This window comes from Pieris napi, chromosome 24 (assembly GCF_905475465.1).
Source record: "Pieris napi chromosome 24, ilPieNapi1.2, whole genome shotgun sequence".
Classification (NCBI taxonomy): domain Eukaryota; kingdom Metazoa; phylum Arthropoda; class Insecta; order Lepidoptera; family Pieridae; genus Pieris; species Pieris napi.
This window is the reverse complement of record NC_062257.1, coordinates 2,639,938-2,663,130: the sequence shown is the minus strand read 5'-3', so window position 1 is coordinate 2,663,130 and position 23,193 is coordinate 2,639,938. Positions and strand designations below refer to the sequence as shown.

General features: G+C 34.9%; 2 protein-coding genes across 5 annotated transcripts in view; one reads left to right on the top strand and one right to left on the bottom strand.

Moving 5' to 3' along the window:
- The window catches only part of LOC125061708 (CD63 antigen-like), a 75,899-nt gene extending 54,020 nt beyond the window's left edge, over window positions 1–21,879 (top strand). For both annotated transcript variants that reach the window (XM_047667276.1, XM_047667275.1), the window contains 2 exons: window positions 13,502–13,594; window positions 19,975–21,879. In XM_047667276.1, the coding sequence (XP_047523232.1) occupies window positions 20,042–21,145 (1,104 nt within the window). In that variant the 5' untranslated portion in view covers window positions 13,502–13,594; window positions 19,975–20,041 and the 3' untranslated portion in view covers window positions 21,146–21,879. The remainder of the gene's footprint in view (window positions 1–13,501; window positions 13,595–19,974) is intronic.
- LOC125061707 (pseudouridine-5'-phosphate glycosidase) overlaps window positions 1–23,193 on the bottom strand; it is a 188,623-nt gene that overhangs the window by 105,556 nt on the left and 59,874 nt on the right. The window contains exon 8 of one of the 3 annotated variants that reach the window (XM_047667274.1): window positions 1,017–1,244. The exons of 1 other annotated variant lie outside the window; for it this stretch is intronic. In XM_047667274.1, coding sequence (XP_047523230.1) covers window positions 1,218–1,244 — 27 coding nt within the window. In that variant the 3' untranslated portion in view covers window positions 1,017–1,217. Of the gene's footprint in view, window positions 1–1,016; window positions 1,245–15,226; window positions 15,787–23,193 lie in introns of those variants that run through there. One more of the 3 variants, XM_047667273.1, reaches the window with a different exon arrangement.

Sequence of the window (23,193 nt, the reverse complement as noted above, 5' to 3'; positions counted from 1 at the left end):
GATTCTTTATAAGTGTACAAAGTTTGAATTAAATCTGTCCGTTTAATGTGGGTCAAAATCGAGTCCGAAGGAGTCGGTTACATACATACATACATACATACAGGTGAAGCTAATATAAAGCGTGTAAAAATAGGTATTACTTCGGGCCACTGTCTTCTAAATTAACATCTCTTTGTCCTTGGAGAGATAGTCTTTGTACAGAGTCACAGCGCAAATGAATCAGTCATCCACGTAGTCCTGGAATGCGTGGCTGTGGCTTCCCAACGAGCCGAAGACCTCGAAGCAGTGAGGTCGCTCCGTGAAGGCTGCGAAGTGAAGAGGAAACTTCTGAGCTTCTGGAAGGAGGCTGACTAGGCCAGGAACTAAAGAGGGACCAAATGGGTGTCTAAGTGCGAAAACACCACCAAGCTTCTATGAGCTGTTCTAATAATGTGGGTACAGAACGCAGCAGGCAGCGTGAAGGCAGCAGGACCAAGTCTTAGTGAAGAGGAGCATAAACGGTTGCAGGAGCTTACAAACATTTTGTAAAACCTTGGCGATTTAAAAGAGTGACAGTTTATTGCCAGTTCTTCTCGATTTACGCCCTTGATTTGACTTGCAGTAAAGGTTTTCAAGGTTCAGAGAGATTTAGCGGTTCTGTTCGCATAGATTCTCCAGCTGCCCATTAAAGTACATAATATTTACGAACAAATTCAATTTAGGATCCTTAAATTTTTCTAATTCTCAAAAGGCCGGTAACGCACTCACGAGCCCTCTGGCATTGAAAGTATCCATGGGCGGCAGTGTCTTATAACATCAGGTAAGCCTCCTGAAGAATCGACCAGCCTGTTAGATGAACTCGTTTGATAACCTCCTTTGAGAAGATTTAAAGACAATTAAGGATGAGAAGACGTTGTCTGATGTCTCCTACAGTCTACAAAATAGTGACATTTTGACGCTCCATTTACAGTTTCAACGAGAAATTACATTTCACATTTTATTGGTTTTAGGGTTTAAGCTAAATAAAATACGAAAAATTCAATATAATAATAATAAAAGCCTTTATTGCTGTAACTACTTATACTAGTACATAAACACGTGAAATACTAAAAAATTAACATTAAAAATAAAATAAAAAATCCTAATAATTAATCGGCAAGCCGGTTGATTTCTGTTATACAGCTTGTCCTCGGACATAGGCCTCCTCTAAGGGCTTCCACTCTTCTCTGTTTCTAGCTTTACGTAGCCACATTGGGCCAGCTACTCTACGAAAAATTCAATAGCTATATATAAATAATTAAAGAATCGGATGTACTCTGCAGTCCATATAGGGTTGGACTGTGGACTTGAGATTTCAGATATTAGAGAAAAGACTTGGTCTAAAGGTCAAAGGCCTAGATACCAGGCCATCAACTCAAAAAAAAAATTAGAGAAAGTCTATCTGTTCTGTTCGTTGTTAACTTGTCTATAGCGAGTTGGAACTAATTTCCTGTGGGACGAAGCAATCATCAACTGTGTGCCAACTCTGATAGACTGTTTCGTACGTCTATTTGATTGATTCCTCTACACCACACGAATTCATATTTTCAAATATCGCTACATATCGGCATGCGCTTAGCATGCAAAGGGAAAAGATTTTCATCCATTTTCAATTTCTCATTTATTCACGCATTCATAAATATTTAAAAATGGAATGGTTTCCCAGTATGAAGAAAGGTTTTTCACGCATTTATCATTTGATAAATAAGTTGTATGTTTAAAAAAAGAACAATTGTAATCTCATTAAAATAATAAAATTAAGATTCGAATTTTAACTATTTACTACTAACTTGTCAGATATTTAATTATTGTAACTTAAGATTAAAAATAGAATATTCATTCCGCTTTAAAAATATAGTAGCGATATTAGAAATTCTGAAAATTAATGTTTTTTGCACCATTCATACAAATAAAATTATTTATATTTAAAAAAAGAACAATTATGATCTTATTAAAATAACCACGAAGATAGATTCCATTTTCAAATATTTACTACTTCTAACTTGCCACACATAAAACATGCAATAATTCAAAAATCGAATATTGCTCTTTCAGAATATACTAGCGATATTAGATAATAATAGCGCGCGAATTAGCATATTGTCAAATTCAATTTGACAGCCATATACTTCATACTTTTTTTTATTTAATGGCTCTGGCACGATTTGTGCATTAGCCAGCGTCAAGTATAGGATTTTTTATAATTCGTGCTTGACAAATTCGACCGTGTCCTCCATGTACGGTTTAGGCACTCGCCCGGTACCGCAAAACCCTCCCAAAGGCCGAGAACAAATTAAATTAAATTAAAACTTGCCCTCGAACCGGGATTCGAACCCGGTACGCCTCACCTAGCTGCCACTTAATTATAGCGATATTAGATAATAATAGCGCGCGAATTAGCATATTGTCAAATTCAATTTGACAGCCATATACTTCATACAGGCAACAATTATTTTCTATTTAAACCACAGCCAAGTCATTATTAAACAAGATATAATAATAATAAAAATGTCTTTTACGACATAATATTGCAACAATTCCTCGTGTTATGAAAATAGTGATTCGCTTCTCTTTGGAGCGGTGCCAACCATCTTACATAATATAAATTTCATATATTGTTTGATAGTATTTTTATTGCCAGTTCCTTTGTTAAGGGCAAACGTTAGTAAAAATGCGAACTCAGTGCATTTTTTAATAACGATTCCAAGAATTTTCTTGGAAGAATTCAATTACTTTGTATTGGGTTCTGGATTAAAAGAGATTCAGTTTCGAGACTTATGGCTTAGTGTGACTCAAAATCATATCGGATTTGACTCCGGCGAATTCTCAACTATGAATAAACTCTAAGGGCCGATTTACATTATCTTAGTGTTTAGGAGAGTGCTTTAGTACAACTTGAAAGGCAAGTTCTTTAGCGTAGCGTTTACTAAAGCAAGTAGCGTTTACATGTTTCAACTAAAGTACTATCCTAAAGCACTCTCCTAAACACTAAGATAATGTATATCGGCCTTTATGTTAAGCGAAGTACGAGTTCCAACTTCCAACGATTGTGCGGTTACAACACAACACGTAGGCTACCACTCTTGTTAGTAAAAATATATATTGTATACTAGCTGATCCGGCAAACGTCGTTTTGCCATGTACAGTAGAACCTCGTTAAGTCGAACCTCGATAAGTCAAAAACCTCCAAATCTCGAAAAAATGTTTTGTTCCCTTCCCTTAAAACACCAAAACCTCCATTACTTGAAATCTTGACCCTCTGTTAATCGAAATAATCACCGAGTCCCTCCAAGCCATTTTGGTACATATTTTCACTCTATAACTCGAAAAATTAAATTTGACCTCTGTATCTCGAACATAGGAACGTTTTATTTTACAACCTTTACAACTTGATCATTTGGAATTTATTATCTCTATTGTTCGTACAAAAATAAGTTACCGACTTTAAGAACTTGCCGACAATGTGAGTACACTATTGTTTCTTAGAAAACATTTTAGGAGTATACAATAATAAATTTATGACTCATGGAAACACGTGTTTGCTTGCTTTGTGTCAGGTGTTCAATTTATAAGAATAAACCTCAAACTCTTTATGTCGAATCAAAATCCGCCTAAGTCGAAATCCTCCATAAGTTGAAAACTCTATAACTCGAATTTTTTGGCGTCTCCCTTGATATTCGACTTATAGAGGTTCTACTGTATATCATTTATAATAAAAAAAAAATAGGCGTTGATCGTAGAGGGGTGAAAATTAGGGGTTGTATGTATTTTTTAATGCTGTATCATAAACAAATAAAAACAGAAAAAATATCTAAAAATAAAAATAAAATATTTAGGGGTGGACTACCCTTAACATTTAGGGGGCTGAAAAATAGATGTTGTCCGATTCTCAGACATACCCAATATGCACACAAAATTTCATGAGAATCGGTCGAGCCGTTTCGGAGGAGTTTAACCACAAACACCGCGACACGAGAATTTTATATATTAGATTATCAGGGCCTGTATCACGCAATTTTGTTTTATAATTTATTATTACAAGGGTCAAATGGGCAAGATAATCTGATGTTAAGTGATACCGTCTATAGACACTGACGTTGCCAGAAGGCTCGCAAGTGCGTTACCTGCCTTTTAAGAATTCGTACGCTCTTTAGGACGGCCCTTGAAGGACCCTAAGTCGAATTGGGTCGAAATTACTGCATTGGGCAGCCGGTTTCATGTAATAATGTGTGTATGTAAATAAACAGTTATAACTGATGGAATATTAATCACGAGTGACTGACGTGATAATTTAGAAACATTAAACGGACTTTAAAATTACTGCGAAATGGGCGTGGCAGTTATACGAACTAATTATTATTCACCACGCGTTAGTTTATTCGCAAAATTAAAAAAAGAAAAAACCTAAACTAGTTTAAATAGTAGCAAAATTCAAAAAAGATTCGATTTTTAAATATTTACAACTTTTAAGTCGTTGCACAATTATTCATTCATGGTATACTTACAATATTTCAAAAATCGAATATGGTTTCAGGATGTTTATTGCTGTTACAATGTTTTACACAGAAACATTTATATACCTATTAATCTCTTTGCACCGACTAATCTCTTAACAATGCGTTTGTGTTTAATAAAAGATACCAGTGTTTTTAACATTATTTTTTAAGCATTTTTAGTTACATTAAATATATCTATACGTATTTATTGGTAATTTGTGTTATAATCTGAAGGTATAAGATACATGACTAGGCATACCTTAAATAAATTGTTGATTTAATATAGATCTATATGGCCCTTTACAGCAGATGATTTAAATGAATATTTTCGAAGATATTACAGATTTAAAAACTGCGGGATGTAGCGTTTGCGGCGGTAGTGCGCCTATTCATAGCGCGTCGAAAGCCGCGGTTTTCCATATAGCACTTTGAATTTAGTATCAGCATTGCACCCGTGCGAAGCCGGGAAGGGTCGCTAGTTTAATATTAAGTCGTGGTTTCGCTTTGCAAGTTGCTGAAGATTATTATGTCTTGAAGTCTAGGGCTTAATTTTGTAAGGTCTCGATTTGTGGACGCGTAAATATAAAATAATTGAAGTTGGTAATTAAATTACAAATAAGGCTTTAATGTTCTTATTTAAAAACCGCATTAATTAAATCGCGTGAAGCATGCGTGTTCAAATTTAATTAATTTTATAGATATAATCATTTGCATCGTGACAAATTTGTCGAACCAAAAGGGAACCAAAGACCGGAGATCGAAGTCGCGTCATGGATGGGAGGGATAATTAATTCAATAATCAATATATTTAATTAAGACACTAGTTAAGTTTGGTGACGGTTTTTGTGTGGAAACGTTGAAATAAAACACTTTGTTTGAAACTGGGTAACAACTGACTATAATGGTTTAAAATATGAGCTTATAACTTATATAAAATTACGGGTGGGGTTGCGACGCTAACAACTAACTTGGCTTCTAATCGTTCACAAATCTAAATGACACTTATGTTATTGGACATTATCGGAAACAGAATGTTAAAATACAATTTATGAGTGTAGTAACTAAAGGGCTCATATTGGCTTCAAGTGTGGTGATTGTTTACATTGTCCAATTAGTAACTAAAATATTTATATGTAACTTAAATAATTTTGGGTTACATAACTTTTTTTTATATAATACGGGGGTAAACGAGCCTACGAGACCAAAAAGGAAAGTCTTCGCAGCTCATGGTCGCACATTTTTAGTGGGTGCGTTGCCGGCCTTTGAGGGAGGAGTACAATCAAACTTAAAAATAGTTGGAGGTCGTATATATATTTGTTAACATTACAAATAAACTTTTTGCAAAGAAAGTTTGGAATAATATATCCTTTCCCACTGGGTTTAAAGATATCAATTAAATAAAATATATTATAATTCAAAATAGCTTGATGGCTGGAACTCTTCCACAGTCCATTTCATTTTTTTGAGAACTAGCAAACTGTGGAATCGACTTCCAGTGGGGGTCTTCGCTGAGAGGTACGACCTCCAACTATTCAACCGCACCTACTAAAAATGGGTCTCTATGAGTTACGATGGCTGCTCTTTATGGGCGTGCCGTAGGCTCGAATTCCCCCTATTATATATAAAAAATTAAAAAGAAAATTTATATATCCATTTTCTATTTTTTTGGTTATAAATATATTTTCTATAATCTATGATCAAATTGCGTTATTCACTCGAGTGAAGTCTGCATCGAAAAGCTTTTAGTAAATTGACAAAATTCTACGCCTCGAATGGAGGCTGTATTCCGTTGGTAGTTGAAATAGTTACATGAATCAAATTTTGTATTGTCTCGGGAAATCAAATGTCAGGCGTGATTTTAGTTTGAATAACACAGATCTAAATCCTATTTACCACAGATTAGAGTTAGCCCTTTTTTATAAATAGTTTGTGTGTTATGTACTATCAATGGCAGAGGGCTCGCGGTGCGTTTCCGTTTAAGAATTAGTACGCTCTACTCTTGAAGGACCCTAACCAAAATCATAACTTTTTGTTTACTTCGGACCCCACTGAGAAAAAAAAAATACTCTACCGAAAAGTAATACAGGGTGAAATTTTGGCGTATTCAATAGGGATTCTGAAAAGGTATTACACATGGCCATGAGTGGCTCTAATAATTTTCTCGGCAGAATTACAATTGCTAGTGTTAAATGAGCCCATAGAAAGTACATTGGAAAACCAGTCACTTTGACGTCATCAATAAGGCACGCACCAAATTAATACGTAAAATTGAAAATTGTTAGGAAATTTTAACTCAATTTCACAATTTTAATCCAGTATTTGTGTACCAGAGGTATTTGGAACAAAGCCAGAAACTGTTTTGGTACGTTACCACAGAACAAGTGTTGACATTCGATGCTATTGAATTTATGTTCCTTTTAAAGGTATTATAACTGGCGACACTGAGGTTAGAACTGTTTTGAATATTGACTATAGAAAATAGATTACAAAGGTTTTTGACATATGGAGTCTCGGCCTGTCTACCTAAAGCCCACTATAACCTTGTTGCGTTATTATCTTGTGATTCAGATATTAGGAATTGACAACTTAGTTATACGAAGCACACAGAACCTAATTTTCAAAAAAAGAGGATTTAAAACAAATAATACATTAACAAATTATTAACAGGTTTACTTAGCAAAAATATTATTCAGTTACTATAATAAAAGATAAATATTCATACGCAAAACAAAGACAAGAAATCATGATTTGTACTCTATACTCTAATACGTTTCACTTTCATAAACTGAATCTATAAGGTACTTCATCTAAGACAACAAAAATCAATGACAATTCGTAGAAACAGAATAGATAATTGGAGCGAAAATATAAACCATAGAGTTTATTAAAAATATTCTTAATTTCATACAATACACTAATAAGAATTTTATCCATTTTTAATCTCGTATCGCATTCGAATTACGAACATCAAAACAAATAATCACCAAGGAGTTTACATATTCTAGGACGCGCGCAATTTTTATATTTTATGTCATCTTTAAAATTCGACGCGATTTGTTTTATTCCTCTATCTATGAAACTTTAAAATCAAACCTTTTCATAAACTACCAGTGACGTCACAAGTAAATATTCCATAAAATCACTTTAAATTCGTAAAATTTGCAATGTTTGTGACGCGATCTGGGTCTCCAAGAGCTGCTTCAACTACAAACAATTTCGAACAAACTCAGAATTCTAGAGTGAAGTATCAGAAATGCATAAATTGTAGACGGAGTTTGCAAATACTTTTTATGCACTACAAATTCTGATATTTATGTACCTTATATATTATGTTTGTTTGAGATTTACATAATCTATATTTTAATAAAGATATCTATATTATAGACTAAACTACCGTCAGACATTGTCACGTACACACGTATGTATTACAGACAAAAAAATTCTAATAATGTAAATCATTCTCGACTCCTAACTTAACTTTTAACGTTAACTACGGCTTACACACCACCACTCGAAACGTGGAGTTATGTAAAATATATAGGAGATTTTTAAATAGAAGAGGGGGAAACAAGGAGGCTCACTTAATATTAAGTGATACCACCGCCCTGCAGACACTCAATGACAGAGGGCTCGCACGTTCACTTTTAAAAATTGCCATGCTCTTATTTTGAAAGTCAAGAAAGTTGAAGAGAAACACGCGAATTTATTAAATTATTATAATAACAATTGTTATTTGCAATAGCGTTAATATGGTAACATTTCAATTGACTGTGTAGTAATCTGTGGGCTAGATTTAGTATAGTCGAATTTTTAATTAGACGAAGTCAACTGACGTTTACGGTGTTGTCAGTTTTTGATGAAATAAAAATAGTGTTGTGACAAAGTAAAAACCCGTGAATTAATGATCGGTGATGGCACTAGTCGCCGCGCCGCGCATTGTAATAAGACGTCAAAAAACTGATTGTAGTTACATAGTACTAGTACCAAACTTATATCAGAGCACTTTTATACAATTTTAAAATAGAAATAATATTATTTTATTGTTTGAAATGATTGACTATTCACACACATTGTTCATTCATCTGATTGAACAAGAACTGAACGCATCACTATTACTTTAAATATGGCAACATTATTTTACAAAGTGACATTAGCTACTGTCAGTTGGCTTCGTCTAATTAAAAATACGACTATAGTCTCTGGTTGGCACAATTGAGTAGGCAGTCGAAATGTCATGTTATATAATTTATGTTTTATTAAATAAAGTTCTCGCTTACCAAAGAGATCATTAAAAATATAAATTTAATATCAAGAGGCTCTGCAATACTTAGGAAGATAGCACTCGTCATTACTTTCTGTCGGTATCAACTCACACCACAGTCCGTAATCAGACCACTAATGAGTCTATAAATAAAAATGAATCGCAAAACTCGTAGGCGGACTTGGTATATATGTTAACGTAAAATTGTAAAAACCGTTAGATTGTAATCTATCTCGCGAGATTATAAACTGTCGAAAGATTGTGAACCTCAGCGTACTGCTTACAATTTAACGTATTATTCGGTAGATTGTACTACACTAACTTAGTTATCATTCAAACTTCTTTGGTCAATTACAGATTAATTTTACTTCCCAACAATTTCATATAATTACCGAATAATAATACCTTAAATTGTAAGCAGTTCGTTGAGGTTCACAATCTTTCGACAGTTTACAATCTCGCGAGATATATTACAATCTAACGGTGTTTACAATTTTACGGTGACATATATATTAATAACTTGACATTGAAGAAGGTTTTTATGGAAATATAAATTGCACTGAAAAGCATAAAATATTATATGTAGATACTAAAAAGGTAGGCTAACTACAAATCATATTAAGGCGACACGATGTCCGCGGGGGCAGCTAGTGTAAAGTAATTGAAATATTTATATAATAAGTGGCTTATGACACGCGATTTGTCAATTCGACAATTCGCTATCGCACTAGACAATTTGTCAACTGTCGTTTGCATTGACAAATCGGTCAACTGTCATTTGTCAATGTGATAACAAAAGAATGAAAGTGTCGTGATTTAAATTTAAGGTACTCTGTAGACTCCACACAAGTAGCATTAGAATAGAAATGCATTCCCGCGTTAATTATATTTTTGACTGAACTTTCTAAGTAAAACTCTGTAATATTTTGCATTGTTAAGTTTAATTTACTGCAGTATTATTTCGGACTCCAGTTTGTACGAGTTTAATTTGTTTCATAGCTTTGGAATAACTGAACATTTTGTTAAGCAACTAACAATTTTATTAGTCAGTCATAGACACGGAGGGAAATTATACATAAAAACAAAAAAAATATTTATACAGAAGCATGAAAAGTTAAATAATACAGTAAAGCTGATTAAGACAGTTCAGCTATTGCTCCATCACCAAATGGTTATGATGAATGAATATTATATGGCAATAATGCTATACGTATAAAAATATATTTGACACTGTAGGTAATAATTTTATATATAAATATGTAATTCCTTTAAAGACAAAAATATTATATAATATAATATAAATATGATATATAGATAAATTGATCTCAATTTATACCCGCAACATTATTTTATTGCAAATTATTTGATAGTCAGAATTCTAACAGATGGCGCTGTGTTGAAAGTACCAACGTTTCACATATTAAGCTACAATTTAATGACATTACCACCAAAAAAGCATGGTGGTCCCCATGACTGGTGTTCTCCTACCGTTTCCCTTGAATAGTTTACTATTATAACAAAAACCTTAGCCACAGCAACGCTTGGCCGATCTGCGAATATATATAATATAACTAAATCGTAGCCCTGAAGAAAAACCGTTCTTGTTAGTCCTTTAGTTTAAATTACGAGTCTCGAAATCTAGTCTCAATATGTTTACGACTAAATATTTTTATTACAATGTTTATGTTCGTGATAGGTCGGCATAATAGCAGATTTGTACGCGAATATTTCCAATAATGGCGGCGGATTGAATTGCCCACCCTCATCACAGTTAATGTTGCCAATCAATAAATATTGTCAAAATACGGGAATTGGAATTGCTAAACGTCAAGAGTAACATATACAGTCAAACCTGGATAAGCGAGAGTTCAAGGGAGAACAATCTTATTCTCGCTTATAAAGGTTTCTCACTAACCCGAGTTTCTCGCTAATTCAGGTACATGAGTAGCGTTTCTCTCTTATAGAGGTACGCAGCAATTACAAGTCACGGCAAGTACGAATGTAATAAATATGTATAAATATGTAATACGATAAAATTATGTGCATAATGTACACAACATATTATTTTGTATATTTTATTTTATTTAAAACTTATTTACACTTAAAAAAATCCGTCAATTTCGTTTGGGTTTCTGTTTTTGTAATTTGAATGTTTTTCTCTATCTCATAAATTTTATCGAATATTGCTTGATCAAGCTCGACTGTCACTTATAGAGGTATAGATAAGTAGCAGTCTCACTTACGGAGGTCCATGAGGGAAAAACGACTCTCTCTTACAGAGGTTTCTGTTTCTCGCTAATAGAGGTTTTGTGAGCTTAAAATGACGGGTCCCGGCTATTACTCTCACTTATAGAGTTTTCTCACTTATCCAGTGCTCACTTACCCAGGTTTGACTGTATAGCCTTGTGTTGGCCTAGGGGCTTGAACGTGCTCACCCTGAGAACGTAATGTATACTTTCTGTGTGCATTTAACACTCGCTTAGTGAAGGGAACCTGAGATCAACAAAGTCGATCTGTGTCTGGCACAGAATGCTGATCACCAGTAGGTGAGAATGCCTGTTAGAAAAATATGCGGACTAGACCAAGGGTTTTGTGACACTTTTTTTATAAAAAATGAAACTGTCTTAATTTATGAAAAAGTAGTCTTTGTATATAAGTACGGTTTTAAGTACGCTGAAGGAAAACATCGTGAAACAACTTTGCTATTGTGAATCACTCCCAATGGTCCGAGAGCTGGCACCAATTTTTGGGTAGGTATTTGAGGCAAGCTGAAAACTTGTCACATACCTCTCCTATTATATTCCAACACGGAATTGCAGACCTGGCTGGTGAGTAGCGGGGCATTCGAATAGTAGGTTATTATTATTTTTCTACCATTATTATTTTTATATTTCTGCGTCAGAAGCGCAAACTAATTGTTGTAGTCTCTGGCAGAATGACCAGCGCTGTGGAACACGTCTGCTCCACAATGCTGAGCCAGGGCTAGAGCCAGTTACAACCACAACACACACACATTACACACTTAAAATGTACCTTGTTCCTTAAAAAAAAATTTTGAAGTTATACTTGAGAGTGAAATTTTACGATGCGCGCGCACCGTGACACAAAATTAACAGAATGAAGTTGCTCACGGAAGATGCTACGGCATTGGACATAATTTAAAAACAACATTCGAATAATAATAGAATTTATGTTAAACTTAATGTAAGAGTATAATAATAAATATTTATTTATTTAATTTTTCAAATGTAAACTGAACTTTATTGACTATAATGACTCCTTTTCCAGTCTTTGATTATTTAATTGTAATTAATTATTTGCATGCAATCAAAAACTATTTTTAATAATGCCAAAGAAGTATAACTTCTTACGCGCGTACATAAGTACACGCACCCTTTTTTTGTTATTTTTCTTTATTTTTTTTATTTTTATTATTATTAGTATTTGTGTTTCTGTTTTATTAGTAATCAATGTTATGTCTATGTAAGACAGTTTAAGCGCGTGTAGGTTTGTCTAAATATAATAATAATAACTAGAAATATAAGCGCGAGTTATTGCGTCATTGGATTTTTATTTTATAAGTAAAAATAGATCTAACATATACGTTTGAAAAGGGGGGTGTTGCCTTTAATGCCAGCGAGTCGGTGAATGTCAAGTGTTTCGTATATTGTCGAGTGGTATTTTTAGGCCCAAGGAAGGTCGGAATGGTTTATAACTGAAAGTTATATGATACTTTGTGAAATATTTAATTCTCTGAAACCCTATTAAAAAAAGCCCTAAAATGTAAGCCCTAATGCTAACATAATACTAAAGACAGTCATGTCAACATCTAATATATAAAATTCTCGTGTCACAGTTTTCGTTGCCATACTCCTCCGAAACGGCTTGACCGATTTTGATGAAATTTTTTGTGCTTATCCGGTATCTATGAGAATCGGCCAACATCTATTTTTCATCCCCCTAAATGTTAGGGGTAGTCCACCCCTAAATTTTTATTTTTATTTTTTAGACAAAATTTTTAATTTCTATTTTTTTATGATACTTTTTTACTGAACTAAAAAAAAATCTAGAAATAATATACATAGCAAAACAAACGTTTTCCGGGTCAGCTAGTAATATATATATACCTAAGTTAGTTAGATACTACTCCGGTTCCAAGCTTTCATTCTGCTTCTAAATATTAACCAGAACGGTTGCTTTATTCACTAATCCTAATTACGAGTCTTTTAATCTTGTAATTGTTTTAATCGTTCAAGTAATTTAGTATTATTAATTAAAATAAGTTTTTTTTAAACCACGGACTCGTATTACAGAGCGAAAGTTAAATGCGCACATAGAAAGTCCTATCATTGACGGCTCATTGGTCTAGTGGTTAGTACCCCTGACTGCGAATCCATGGGTCCCGGGTTCGATCCCCGGCTAAGACAAACATCGATGTGATGAGCATTTGGTGTTGTGCTTAGGTCTTGGGTGTTTTAATATGTATTTATATGCCTATCTATCTATAATATATATGTATATCCGTTGCCTAGTACCCATAACATAAGCTTCACCAGCTTAGCATGGGACTAGGTCAATTGGTGTGAATTGTCCAATCATATAAAAAAAAATCTATTAGCTATGTAATATTTATTCCTTGGTTAGTCCTTTGACAAATGACTCCCTCAAATGCTGTTTCTTACTCTTGCTCTCTGCTATATATAATTACTATGTTATTTCTTTTCAGGAATCGAACGGAGCTTGTAGGAGCATTCAGTAGCATCGTGCGACCGCTGCTGTGACTAACGAGGTTTCGAGCACAAGGCACGGGAGGCGGATTGTAAGATATATAATTTAATGAAAATACAATAATGTTTATTTAACAAATAAAAAAAAGGTTGCGTGTACTTATGTACGCGCGTAAGAAGTTATACTTCTTTGGCTTTCTTTATTTTTTTTAAATATAATTAATTAATAATTAATATTTAACGTAAACAATTTAATAATATTTAATATTTAGTATATTATTCAATTATTAATTAATATTAATAACAATTATTATTATTATTTTATTATATTATTAATTCAATTTAGTAACTTGGTATGTTTCATAACCTTTTAACTAAGTAACAATAGGTCTTTGTGAAAAAACATTGCTAAATGTCTTTGAAAAAATAATTAAAACTCCTTTATTTGTTTAAAAGGTAAATGTCATTGTCAGATGTCATGGTCATTCAAAATTCTTGGCATAGCTAACTTCACGCATATTCTATTTCTTTTTACTTGTAGATTGTCTTATTCCCATCTCGCTCGCGCACGCTATAATCACACTGACAACTTTGTGTCACGGTGCGCGCGCAATCGTAAAATTTCACTCTCATCAATTTTTCATAACGCGCCTAAAGAAGTATAACTTCAAAAACGGCAGTCAATTCACGTCTTCCCTCGGGGACTATTCTGGGTACCAATTCCTTTCTAAGCTCTTATAACCACTTACACAAGTGTTCGACATAATCAATGCACAATTTCCGGTTAAAATTGAGGCTGTATTTGTCGTAACCATGTATGTTTAGTTCTCTACTTCTAGTTGTAAAGCTTAGTTGTGAATACATCTTTAGAGTGTACATATATTTATTGTTAAAAATTATAATAATAATGAATTTTATTTGCAAAGTACATTCAGATGGATGAAGAATATAAAAATAGGCAAACAAATGTCATATTAATTATCTTTCATCAACATCATCATAATCAATGGCTATACAACTCGTTGTGAGCTTTAGAGTTTAGACTCCTCAAGTACACTTTGCCATCAGTTTATTCAGTGATTCTCGCGTCCAACTTCAAAGTTCAAACCCCTGTGGTTTCGAGGTCATTGACAACTCCATCCCACCAACGCAGCCTCGGTCTAACGGGTTTACTCTTTCTGTTTCTGTTGCTTTCCTTACTGATAATTAATGATTATGTCGTAATAATAAGAACAGTTAATTATAATTGTTGTCAAAACTTATGGTCTAAATACTCTCCCACGCTATAAAGGCACCTTGCTTTTAAAATTTAATCACCTTCCCCTTGAAAGGTGATCTATAACTTCCAAGAAGGTGATTAAATTCAAATTCAAAACCATTTATTCATTTAGGAAAGACAATATACACTTATGAACGTCAATAAAGAAATACATAATATCAAATCAAGGGCGTAGAACGGATGAGAAGAACTGGCAATAAACTCTCCGCCACTCTTTTAATAGACAAGTTTTTTGTTTAAAAAAATGTTTGTATGGAGTTGCAACCATTACACCATGTTCCACATGACAACTTTAAGTAATTAACTATACAAATAAAAAAATATTCAAATATATAACCGAAAAAAATAAAAACAATGATTTGTCCTTCTATCAGCAGTAGGCATGGTGAAATAGGAGCACGCACTTACATTCTCGTGGGAACAACACGCAAATACATAGTCGAAATTGTTTGATTATAATTATAATTTTATATTAACTCAAACTAGCTTAACAAAAGAATGCTTGTCCTTTATTAATAAATCTTTTCGTTTTATTTTATGTTCTAAACATGCCGGTCCTGTGGGCTTTCTTCTTGAATTACGTAAACGTAGCTTCTACCGCGAGTATTTTGTAGAAGGATTTTTGACAACCTCTTTAATAATATTTCATTCAGTTAATTAACATAAATACACCTTAACCTAATGAAAATTAGTGAAAATGTTACAAAATCAATTTTATAGTTCTTAAATCTAAGTGACAATTCAATATAAGTGTAGTCGACCTTTTGGACATTATCGGAAATGAGAATAGTATAGTAGTAAGACTATTTACTTAATAAATAAATTTTTGTTTTTTTTTGTTTTGTTTTGTATAGTAAAATTTATGAGTGTGAGAAAAACTAAAGGGCTCATTTTGGCTTCAAGTGTGCGATGATTGCTAACATTTGGTTTGCACTTCTAATTATTAATTAATTACATATTATATATTCGCTTCAATCTGTCTTCCCTCATGCTCCCAGTTCTCGGCTGAAACGAGGATTAAAAATATTTGAATAAAAATGGCGCGCTAGGTCGCTTATTTCTTTATAGTATCGTTGTATTTTTTTAAAAGAAAAAATGTATATGTTAACGTAAAATTGTAAACACCGTTAGATTGTAATCTATCTCGCGAGATTATAAACTGTCGAAAGATTGTGAACCTCAGCTTACTGCTTACAATTTAACGTATTATTATTCGGTAGTTATATGAAATTGTTGGAAAGTAAAATTAATCTGTAATTGGCCAAAGAAGTTTGAATGATAACTAAGTTAGTGTAGTACAATCTACCGAATAATAATACGTTAAATTGTAAGCAGTAAGCTGAGGTTCACAATCTTTCCACAGTTTATAATCTCGCGAGATTGATTACAATCTAACGGTGTTTACAATTTTACGTTAACATATATAAGACAAAGCGATAAAGGCGAAAGACTAGCCTGGCCGGACGACGACGACGAAAATAAATAATTTGATTTACGAATGAAATTGGTCATGTATTAAATGTCATTCCAGAGACAGCTGAATTAAGTGCTGTTTTTAAAATTACCTGCAAGCCAAAAATATTAAAATAATATTTTTCGTCTCGCATTTTCATTTTATTTTTATTACACATTAGGCCTCTTCTCTCTAGCACCAATATTGCGATACTGCATGTTAAATCACTTTATGATATACAACATTCTTGGATGAGGTAATACATGTCTCCGATCAAGATCAAAGCCTGGTTATGCATCTCCTCATTCACCTCAAGATCGGAATTACTTGACACGATTTCGACGTAAAATGCGTAGTTTTGTCAACGGATGGCACCACATGCTGTCTGCATTCGTAAAATTTATTTACTTACTAGCTGATCCGGCAAACGTCGTTATGCCATGTTTATCATTAATAAAAAGTAGGGGTTGATCGTAGAGGGGTGAAAATTAGGGGTTGTATTTTTTAATGCTGTATCATAAAAAAATAAAAATAATTTTTTTTATCTAAAAATTAAAAAAAAATTAGGGGTGGACTACCCTTAACATTTAGGGGGATGAAAAATAGATGTTGTCCGATTCTCAGTTATATCCAATGTGCACACAAAATTTCATGAGAATCGGTCAAGCCGTTTCGGAGGAGTTTAACCACAAACAGCGCGACACGAGAATTTTATATATTAGATTTATTGTTATAGGATAACTTATCCAATATTTTATTACTTATTCTGCTATTGAGCGGAGAAGAATCCACCAAAAAAGAGATAACTAACATCGGTCCAGCCGATCTTGAGTTATAAGTGTAACTAACACGACTTTGTTTTATGTATTTAGATATACATACAATCGTAAGTAATAAAAGAGTTTCAAAAAGTTCGATTTTTGAAAAACTGTAACGACGCCCTCATCCTTCTTAATGTTGTTCGGAAAAGTAATAAATACGCCACGACTTTGTGTAACTAGTTTTAACTTTGTTTAAAAACATGGACGTAATATAAAATTGGTTAAAATCCCTTATATTCAGTCACTAAATCTTCACTAATGTTGCGACTGTCCTCATTTACAAAACTTAATTACCCAAATACAAAAATAGCGTCAGGCATTTTTACACGCTTTATATTAGCTTCACCTGTATGTTATGTATGTATGTAACCGACTCCTTCGGACTCGATTTTGACCCACTTTAAACGGACAGATTTAATTCAAACTTTTTACACTTATAAAGAATCAGCGACAATATAATAATTTCATAGGTTTATCTCAAAAAACAATGAATTTTTTTTTAAGTCCACAAAGCAATACGATTAAATTGAGACAATACGTATTGCTGCTAGGACTAAAAAGTGGAAAATAAATATAGTTTAAATAAACTATAAAACACGCTTTTAAAGCACATCAAACTAAAAAGTGAAAAATAATTCCTAATTTAGGCTGAAAATGGTAATGAACAAAAAATACTGGTTTTATTGTGAAAAAGCGTGGGTTGCTCTGTGACATATTTTTCGTCTATCGAGCAACCCAGTTTGATGTGCTTTAAAAGCGTGTTTTATAGTTTTTTTAAACTATATTTATTAATACTTTTATTATACAAAAGCAGCAGAGTTCGCCTTCAGCTTGCGACTCTCATCCCTGAGGTCGTAAGTTCGATCCCCGGCTGAGTACCAATGGACTTTCTTTCTATGTGCGCATTTAACATTCGCTTGAACGGTGACGGCAAAACATCGTGGGGAATCCGGCTTGCCTTAGACACAAAAAGTCGACGGCGTGTGTCAGGTACAGGAGGCTGATCACCTACTTGTCTATTAGATTAACAATTGATGATAAAGCAAATACAGAAATCAGACCTTAATTTTAAATCTCGCCACTGATTTATTTTTATTTTCAATCTAGTAAGCTGTTTGACAAGATTTTAACAGCCATTTCAGATTATAATCTATACATTGCTTTTAATTCTGTTTAAATTGGATTTAAAAATTCATAATTTCAAGAACCCGCCAAAACCCGGCTAGACAAGATGGCGTCGCACCATTCCTATGCTTACTATGCTTGTAAACACGGAAATAAACAGCCTATATAGCAATACTAATCTAGCTTTATGGTAGACATATTATCAGAAAGGGGTCGGTTATATTGGAACGTCAAATGTATCACCCCAGAATTGTAATGTTTTTTTTTTTACAATGTATTCTATGATAATTAATATAAACGAACTCCCCTGCGTCTACCCAAATACGTTTATACACTGTATAAGGCTTTCTATCTCATTTTCTCCCACATTAATTCTTATGAATTTATGTGTCTGTCTCTTTTTACTGTCGACACTTTCATCGACGTTCAAACTCGAATTATTTTAGTTTTTATAATTAAAAAATTAAAACTACATTCGTTTCATTATCTTGAAGCCAAAATTTTTGAAGGTTAGACTTTTACGACGTGTGAAATGCACACATGTTTTTTTTCTTCTGCGCGTATTTGCAAACAGGCCATGAGCGAATATACGCTGTGGTGCTGCCGCGTGGAGTGTCTTTCCACTGGAAGCATCTACTCATCTGCTGCCTAGAGCTACTACCGGTCTTCTAGTTCTAGAATATGGTGACGTTTTAGTCATCTCACATACTGTTCTATGGTGACAGATGAAGCGCTCTTTGTATTGCCAGTCTCCAGATTCTTTGATTGTTCTCATTTCAAGGTGTTCGTGGTTATATCATTGTACTTTTGCAATTGCTCTTAGGATCTTACTCTGTTGTCGCTGGAGTATATTTATGTTAATATCACTTGTGCTGCCCCTCAGTTGGAGGTCATATGTCCAAATGGGCATTAGGATGACTTTATATAAGGAGGTTGTTGTCTAGAGAAAGTCTCTAGAGAGCTAGAACCCTAAAGTTCCGCCCTTTGGAATATTGCGCTGTATTGCTACGTTTATATGCATATGTTTTATATATATGTGATATAAAGCTATATATATTAACAAACAAAATGCTCATGTCATATATAAAATTAGAGCAGCTTCGGCTTTAGTATATACAAATAACCGCTGTATCTATTTGGCTGTACTTTTTTGATTACAGCTAAATAATGTATGAACTTCATGCGAGGATTCGTACGTGCATTTCTTATATTATTTTTTATTTCCGAAGGATACGTAAATGTTGTTGAGTTTGAAGATTTTATTGACAAGGGAACGTGATGTAATAAATTTACAGTTTAGAATTATATCGTAATCGGACTCTGAAAATTCTTTGATATTCCTGTCTTATACAAGTCGAAGTTTAAATTAAGTTCTGTAGCATATTGCTTAATATACATAAATTTAAAAGGACAGAAAACAACAACTAAGGGGTTTAGCCTTGGTGGTCGAAGGATTACATCACAGTACAAATTTTGAATTCCTTAGAAACTAAGTATGTAGTTTAAAAAAAATACAATTAATACAAAATCGAAGCGAAACCATTACAAAATACAGAGAGAATAAATAAACGTTTTAATATAAGGTATATATATAATATTACATCAATCATAAATTTATGCCTACATCGCTCCGTCTGTTTAGTAACTATTTTCACGTACTTGTGATGAATGAGCATTCTGTGCATACAGCATTCCTTCTTAGATCAAGCATAGATATGTCGTTATCCATTAGTACAAAACCTTAGGATTGAGAGTCTCTCCTACCCAAGTTACAAGTATTATTTCCATTCACAGAGGCGTGGGGCGCGTCGTGTGGAGGCGGCGCGCGCGCGGGCGGCGCGATGACGCGGCGCGTGCCACCATGACGCTGCCGCCGCCCGCGCGCCCCGCGCAACTTCCCGCCGCGCACCGCGCGATGCGCTACTACCGCATTTGGATCTACGCTTGCAACGGGGCACTGCTGCTGGGAGCCCTCGCCTTCTGTGCTGCAGCCGGTCGTGCGCTAGCCGACTACCGCCGTGGGCTGGTCCCGGGCCTCGGCGCTGCGCAACCGGGTTTCCTCTACGGCTACGCAGCGCTCCCTGTTCAAGCCGGCTTGCTCCAGCTGCTCGGCTGCCTAGCGGCTCTACGCCTCTCGGAACGCATGCTGAACGCCTACTGGCTCGCACTGCTGGCTCTGCTGGTAGGCGACGCTGCTATCGGGGTTTACTGGGTTTTCCGTTTTGAGCGCGTCTGCCGAGAGCTACGACCGCAGCTGCGAATCAGGCTCGCGAAGGACTACGACAACGACGTGGATTTCTCAGAAGCTTGGGATCGCCTGCAGCGAGAGCAAAGTTGCTGCGGCGTCACGGGGCCCTCAGATTTTGCAACGTTCAATCGAACCATTTTGCCACCCAGCTGCTGTCGAATACCAGCACATACGCCGGCAGTCACACCGGTTACATTTTCCACGCCAGCTACTTCACCAGTCTCCTTTACCCCAGTTCATTGTATACCGCATACCGCCGCTTGCGCCGAAAGGTTACTCAATTGGCTCAGGAAAACAGCTGACGCGCTTTTCGTTTTGGGCTATTGTGTTATTGCATTCTTAAAATTTTGTTTCTTGGGAATTCTTAGATGCGAAATTAAAGAAATGATTCAGAAAATTAGGATACTTCGCACCGAAATGGGTGCCGACGAGCTTTTAGACGGTAGCCCATTACACGGGGGACCTTTGTCTCAAACCATAGTTGTGAATGCTGTAAACGCCAACGGAGGGGTTCGTACTCACGGTGGAAGTCCAGAGAGAGCAAGTGAACGTGAGGCATTGCTAGGCAGGGCTTCGGAACCGTGTTCGAGACGCAGCATACATGAGGAATCCTTAGCACCGAAAACCGTGAACGGCAACAACAACTGCGAGATGCGTGAGCTGGCGCGTGGCGATTACAGGCCCTTGGCGGCGGACAGTGCGGCGACCAGAATCTGACTAAGATGTTACCTGGAGCGGTTGTTTGGGCGGCGGTGGCGGTCGTTCCCCGCTGCAGGCTTCGAGATGGACATGCCCCGGGCGCGCAGCGTTCCCACGTGCGCACACCGCTCAGCCGCGAGAGTATGTCTCGACCACCGTCGTCACACACGCTCCGAGTTTGAACTATAAATGGTGCCACTAGTTTCAATAGTTCCACTGCTGTTTAGTGTGGTTATGTGTTATCTAGAATACAGACTACATGATGTTTTGATGTTGTAGTATCATTAGAAACATCATAGACAGATTTAGGTGTTTCGAAGTGAACGTTTTTTTCCACGAGCAAAGCTTGTGTTTAGTTCCTATGCATGGCAGTTCCAGTTGGATTAAATATTCAATGTAAAGTACTTTTTAATTCATTGAGCGGTTAGACTCATGCGATTTTAACTAGCGGTTAAATTGTAAATTTTTTATTAGAATTTAACATTTCAGTAATTTTACGTATTTCGTCTTTAACATTCCAATTAAATTTTTAAAATTTCGATGTATTAGATGTTATATTGACTGTATCCTTCTATATGTGTCGTTAACATAAAATCCTCGTCTCAATGATATTAAAAAGTTTCTTACTGTATTCACTGAATAGATTTATTTACGCGAAATACAGAGCCTAACATTTCCATAGACGCCCAAGCGACATTGACGTGAAGTGAGTCACTGGAGATTTCGTCAAACTTCACTCTAAAAGTGGAACTTAATACTAGACCAGTCAGTCAAGACAATTAATTCATAATAATTCCAAAAGTTTTCAAATTTTGATGTAAGGTCGGGAGTGGTATTAAAACAAACTATAAAATTTTGCAACCTGCTCTGCGGTCCGGAACATTGTTAAAAATAAGTTTTGGTCGTGAAAAAAATTCCAAAAGTTCTGCAAACTTGGGGAAGTTTTCGATATAATATTTCATATCACGTATAAAATTTGCAACCAACCTAAGTGTACGGAACATTTTTTGTTATTTATTTTATTTTATTTAATGTACCACTTGACCGAAGTTTGAAAAATTTTGGAATTATTATCAAATTTTCGATTTCGAATGTCTATAATGACTGGCCTAACATCGTTAGTGGCGTTTCGTAAAGAAATGTAAATACTAGGATAAATTGTACGTAACATTAGAAGTAACATTGCATGGACAGAAAGACACAATACTGATAATATGAGCTTATATGACGTAGTGCCTACGATAAAGAATGCTTAAATAAAACAATTTACGAACATTTGTTTACTGCAAATATTAAACAGTAGAAAATTCTGTACAGATTAAACAACCTTAGAAGGCTGTGGTAATCTTTGAGAATAAATATTTAGACAATGTTATGACATTCGCACTAAATACTATTGACAAAATCTAAGACCTTAAAGTTGCATTACTCTCTTGCTTAATAGAGAGCAGCGTTGACTGGGATTCATTAAAATATTTGGCCTAGTGGCTTCAGCATGCGACTCTCATCCCTGAGGTCGTAGGTTCGATATTCAGTGCACCAATGGACTTTCTTTCTATGTGCGCATTTAACATTCGCAAAGGAAAACATAACGAGGAAACCGACTTTCCTTAGACCCAAAAAGTCGACGGCGTGTATCAGGCATAGCCTCCTATGCCTATTAGATTGGCGAATGATCATGAAACAGATACAGAAATCTGAGGCCCTGCCCCAAAAAGGGTTTTGAAGTTGGGAATTGAAGTCGCATTTCTTTAAAATATTCTTTCCTACGTGCCTCTTAGTGACACTGTTATAAATATATACAGACAGAATATATATTAGAAAAAACTGGCCAATCACAGATAAGCTGATGCTTTAAAGTACAGTTTATGCCGCATAGCATCAACTGTCATTCTTACAAAAACAGTAAAGTTGGCTGGTTTATCAGAGTTTTCCCTTTTCAAAATTCTCACGTTCCATGACTGTAATTGGCCAATCGCTCTGTATGAAAAGTGTAAGCTGGATAGCTGAACTGTGGTCCTTTATCAAAAGTGTATCAAATGATTGAAGTCTTCAACGTTCCGCTT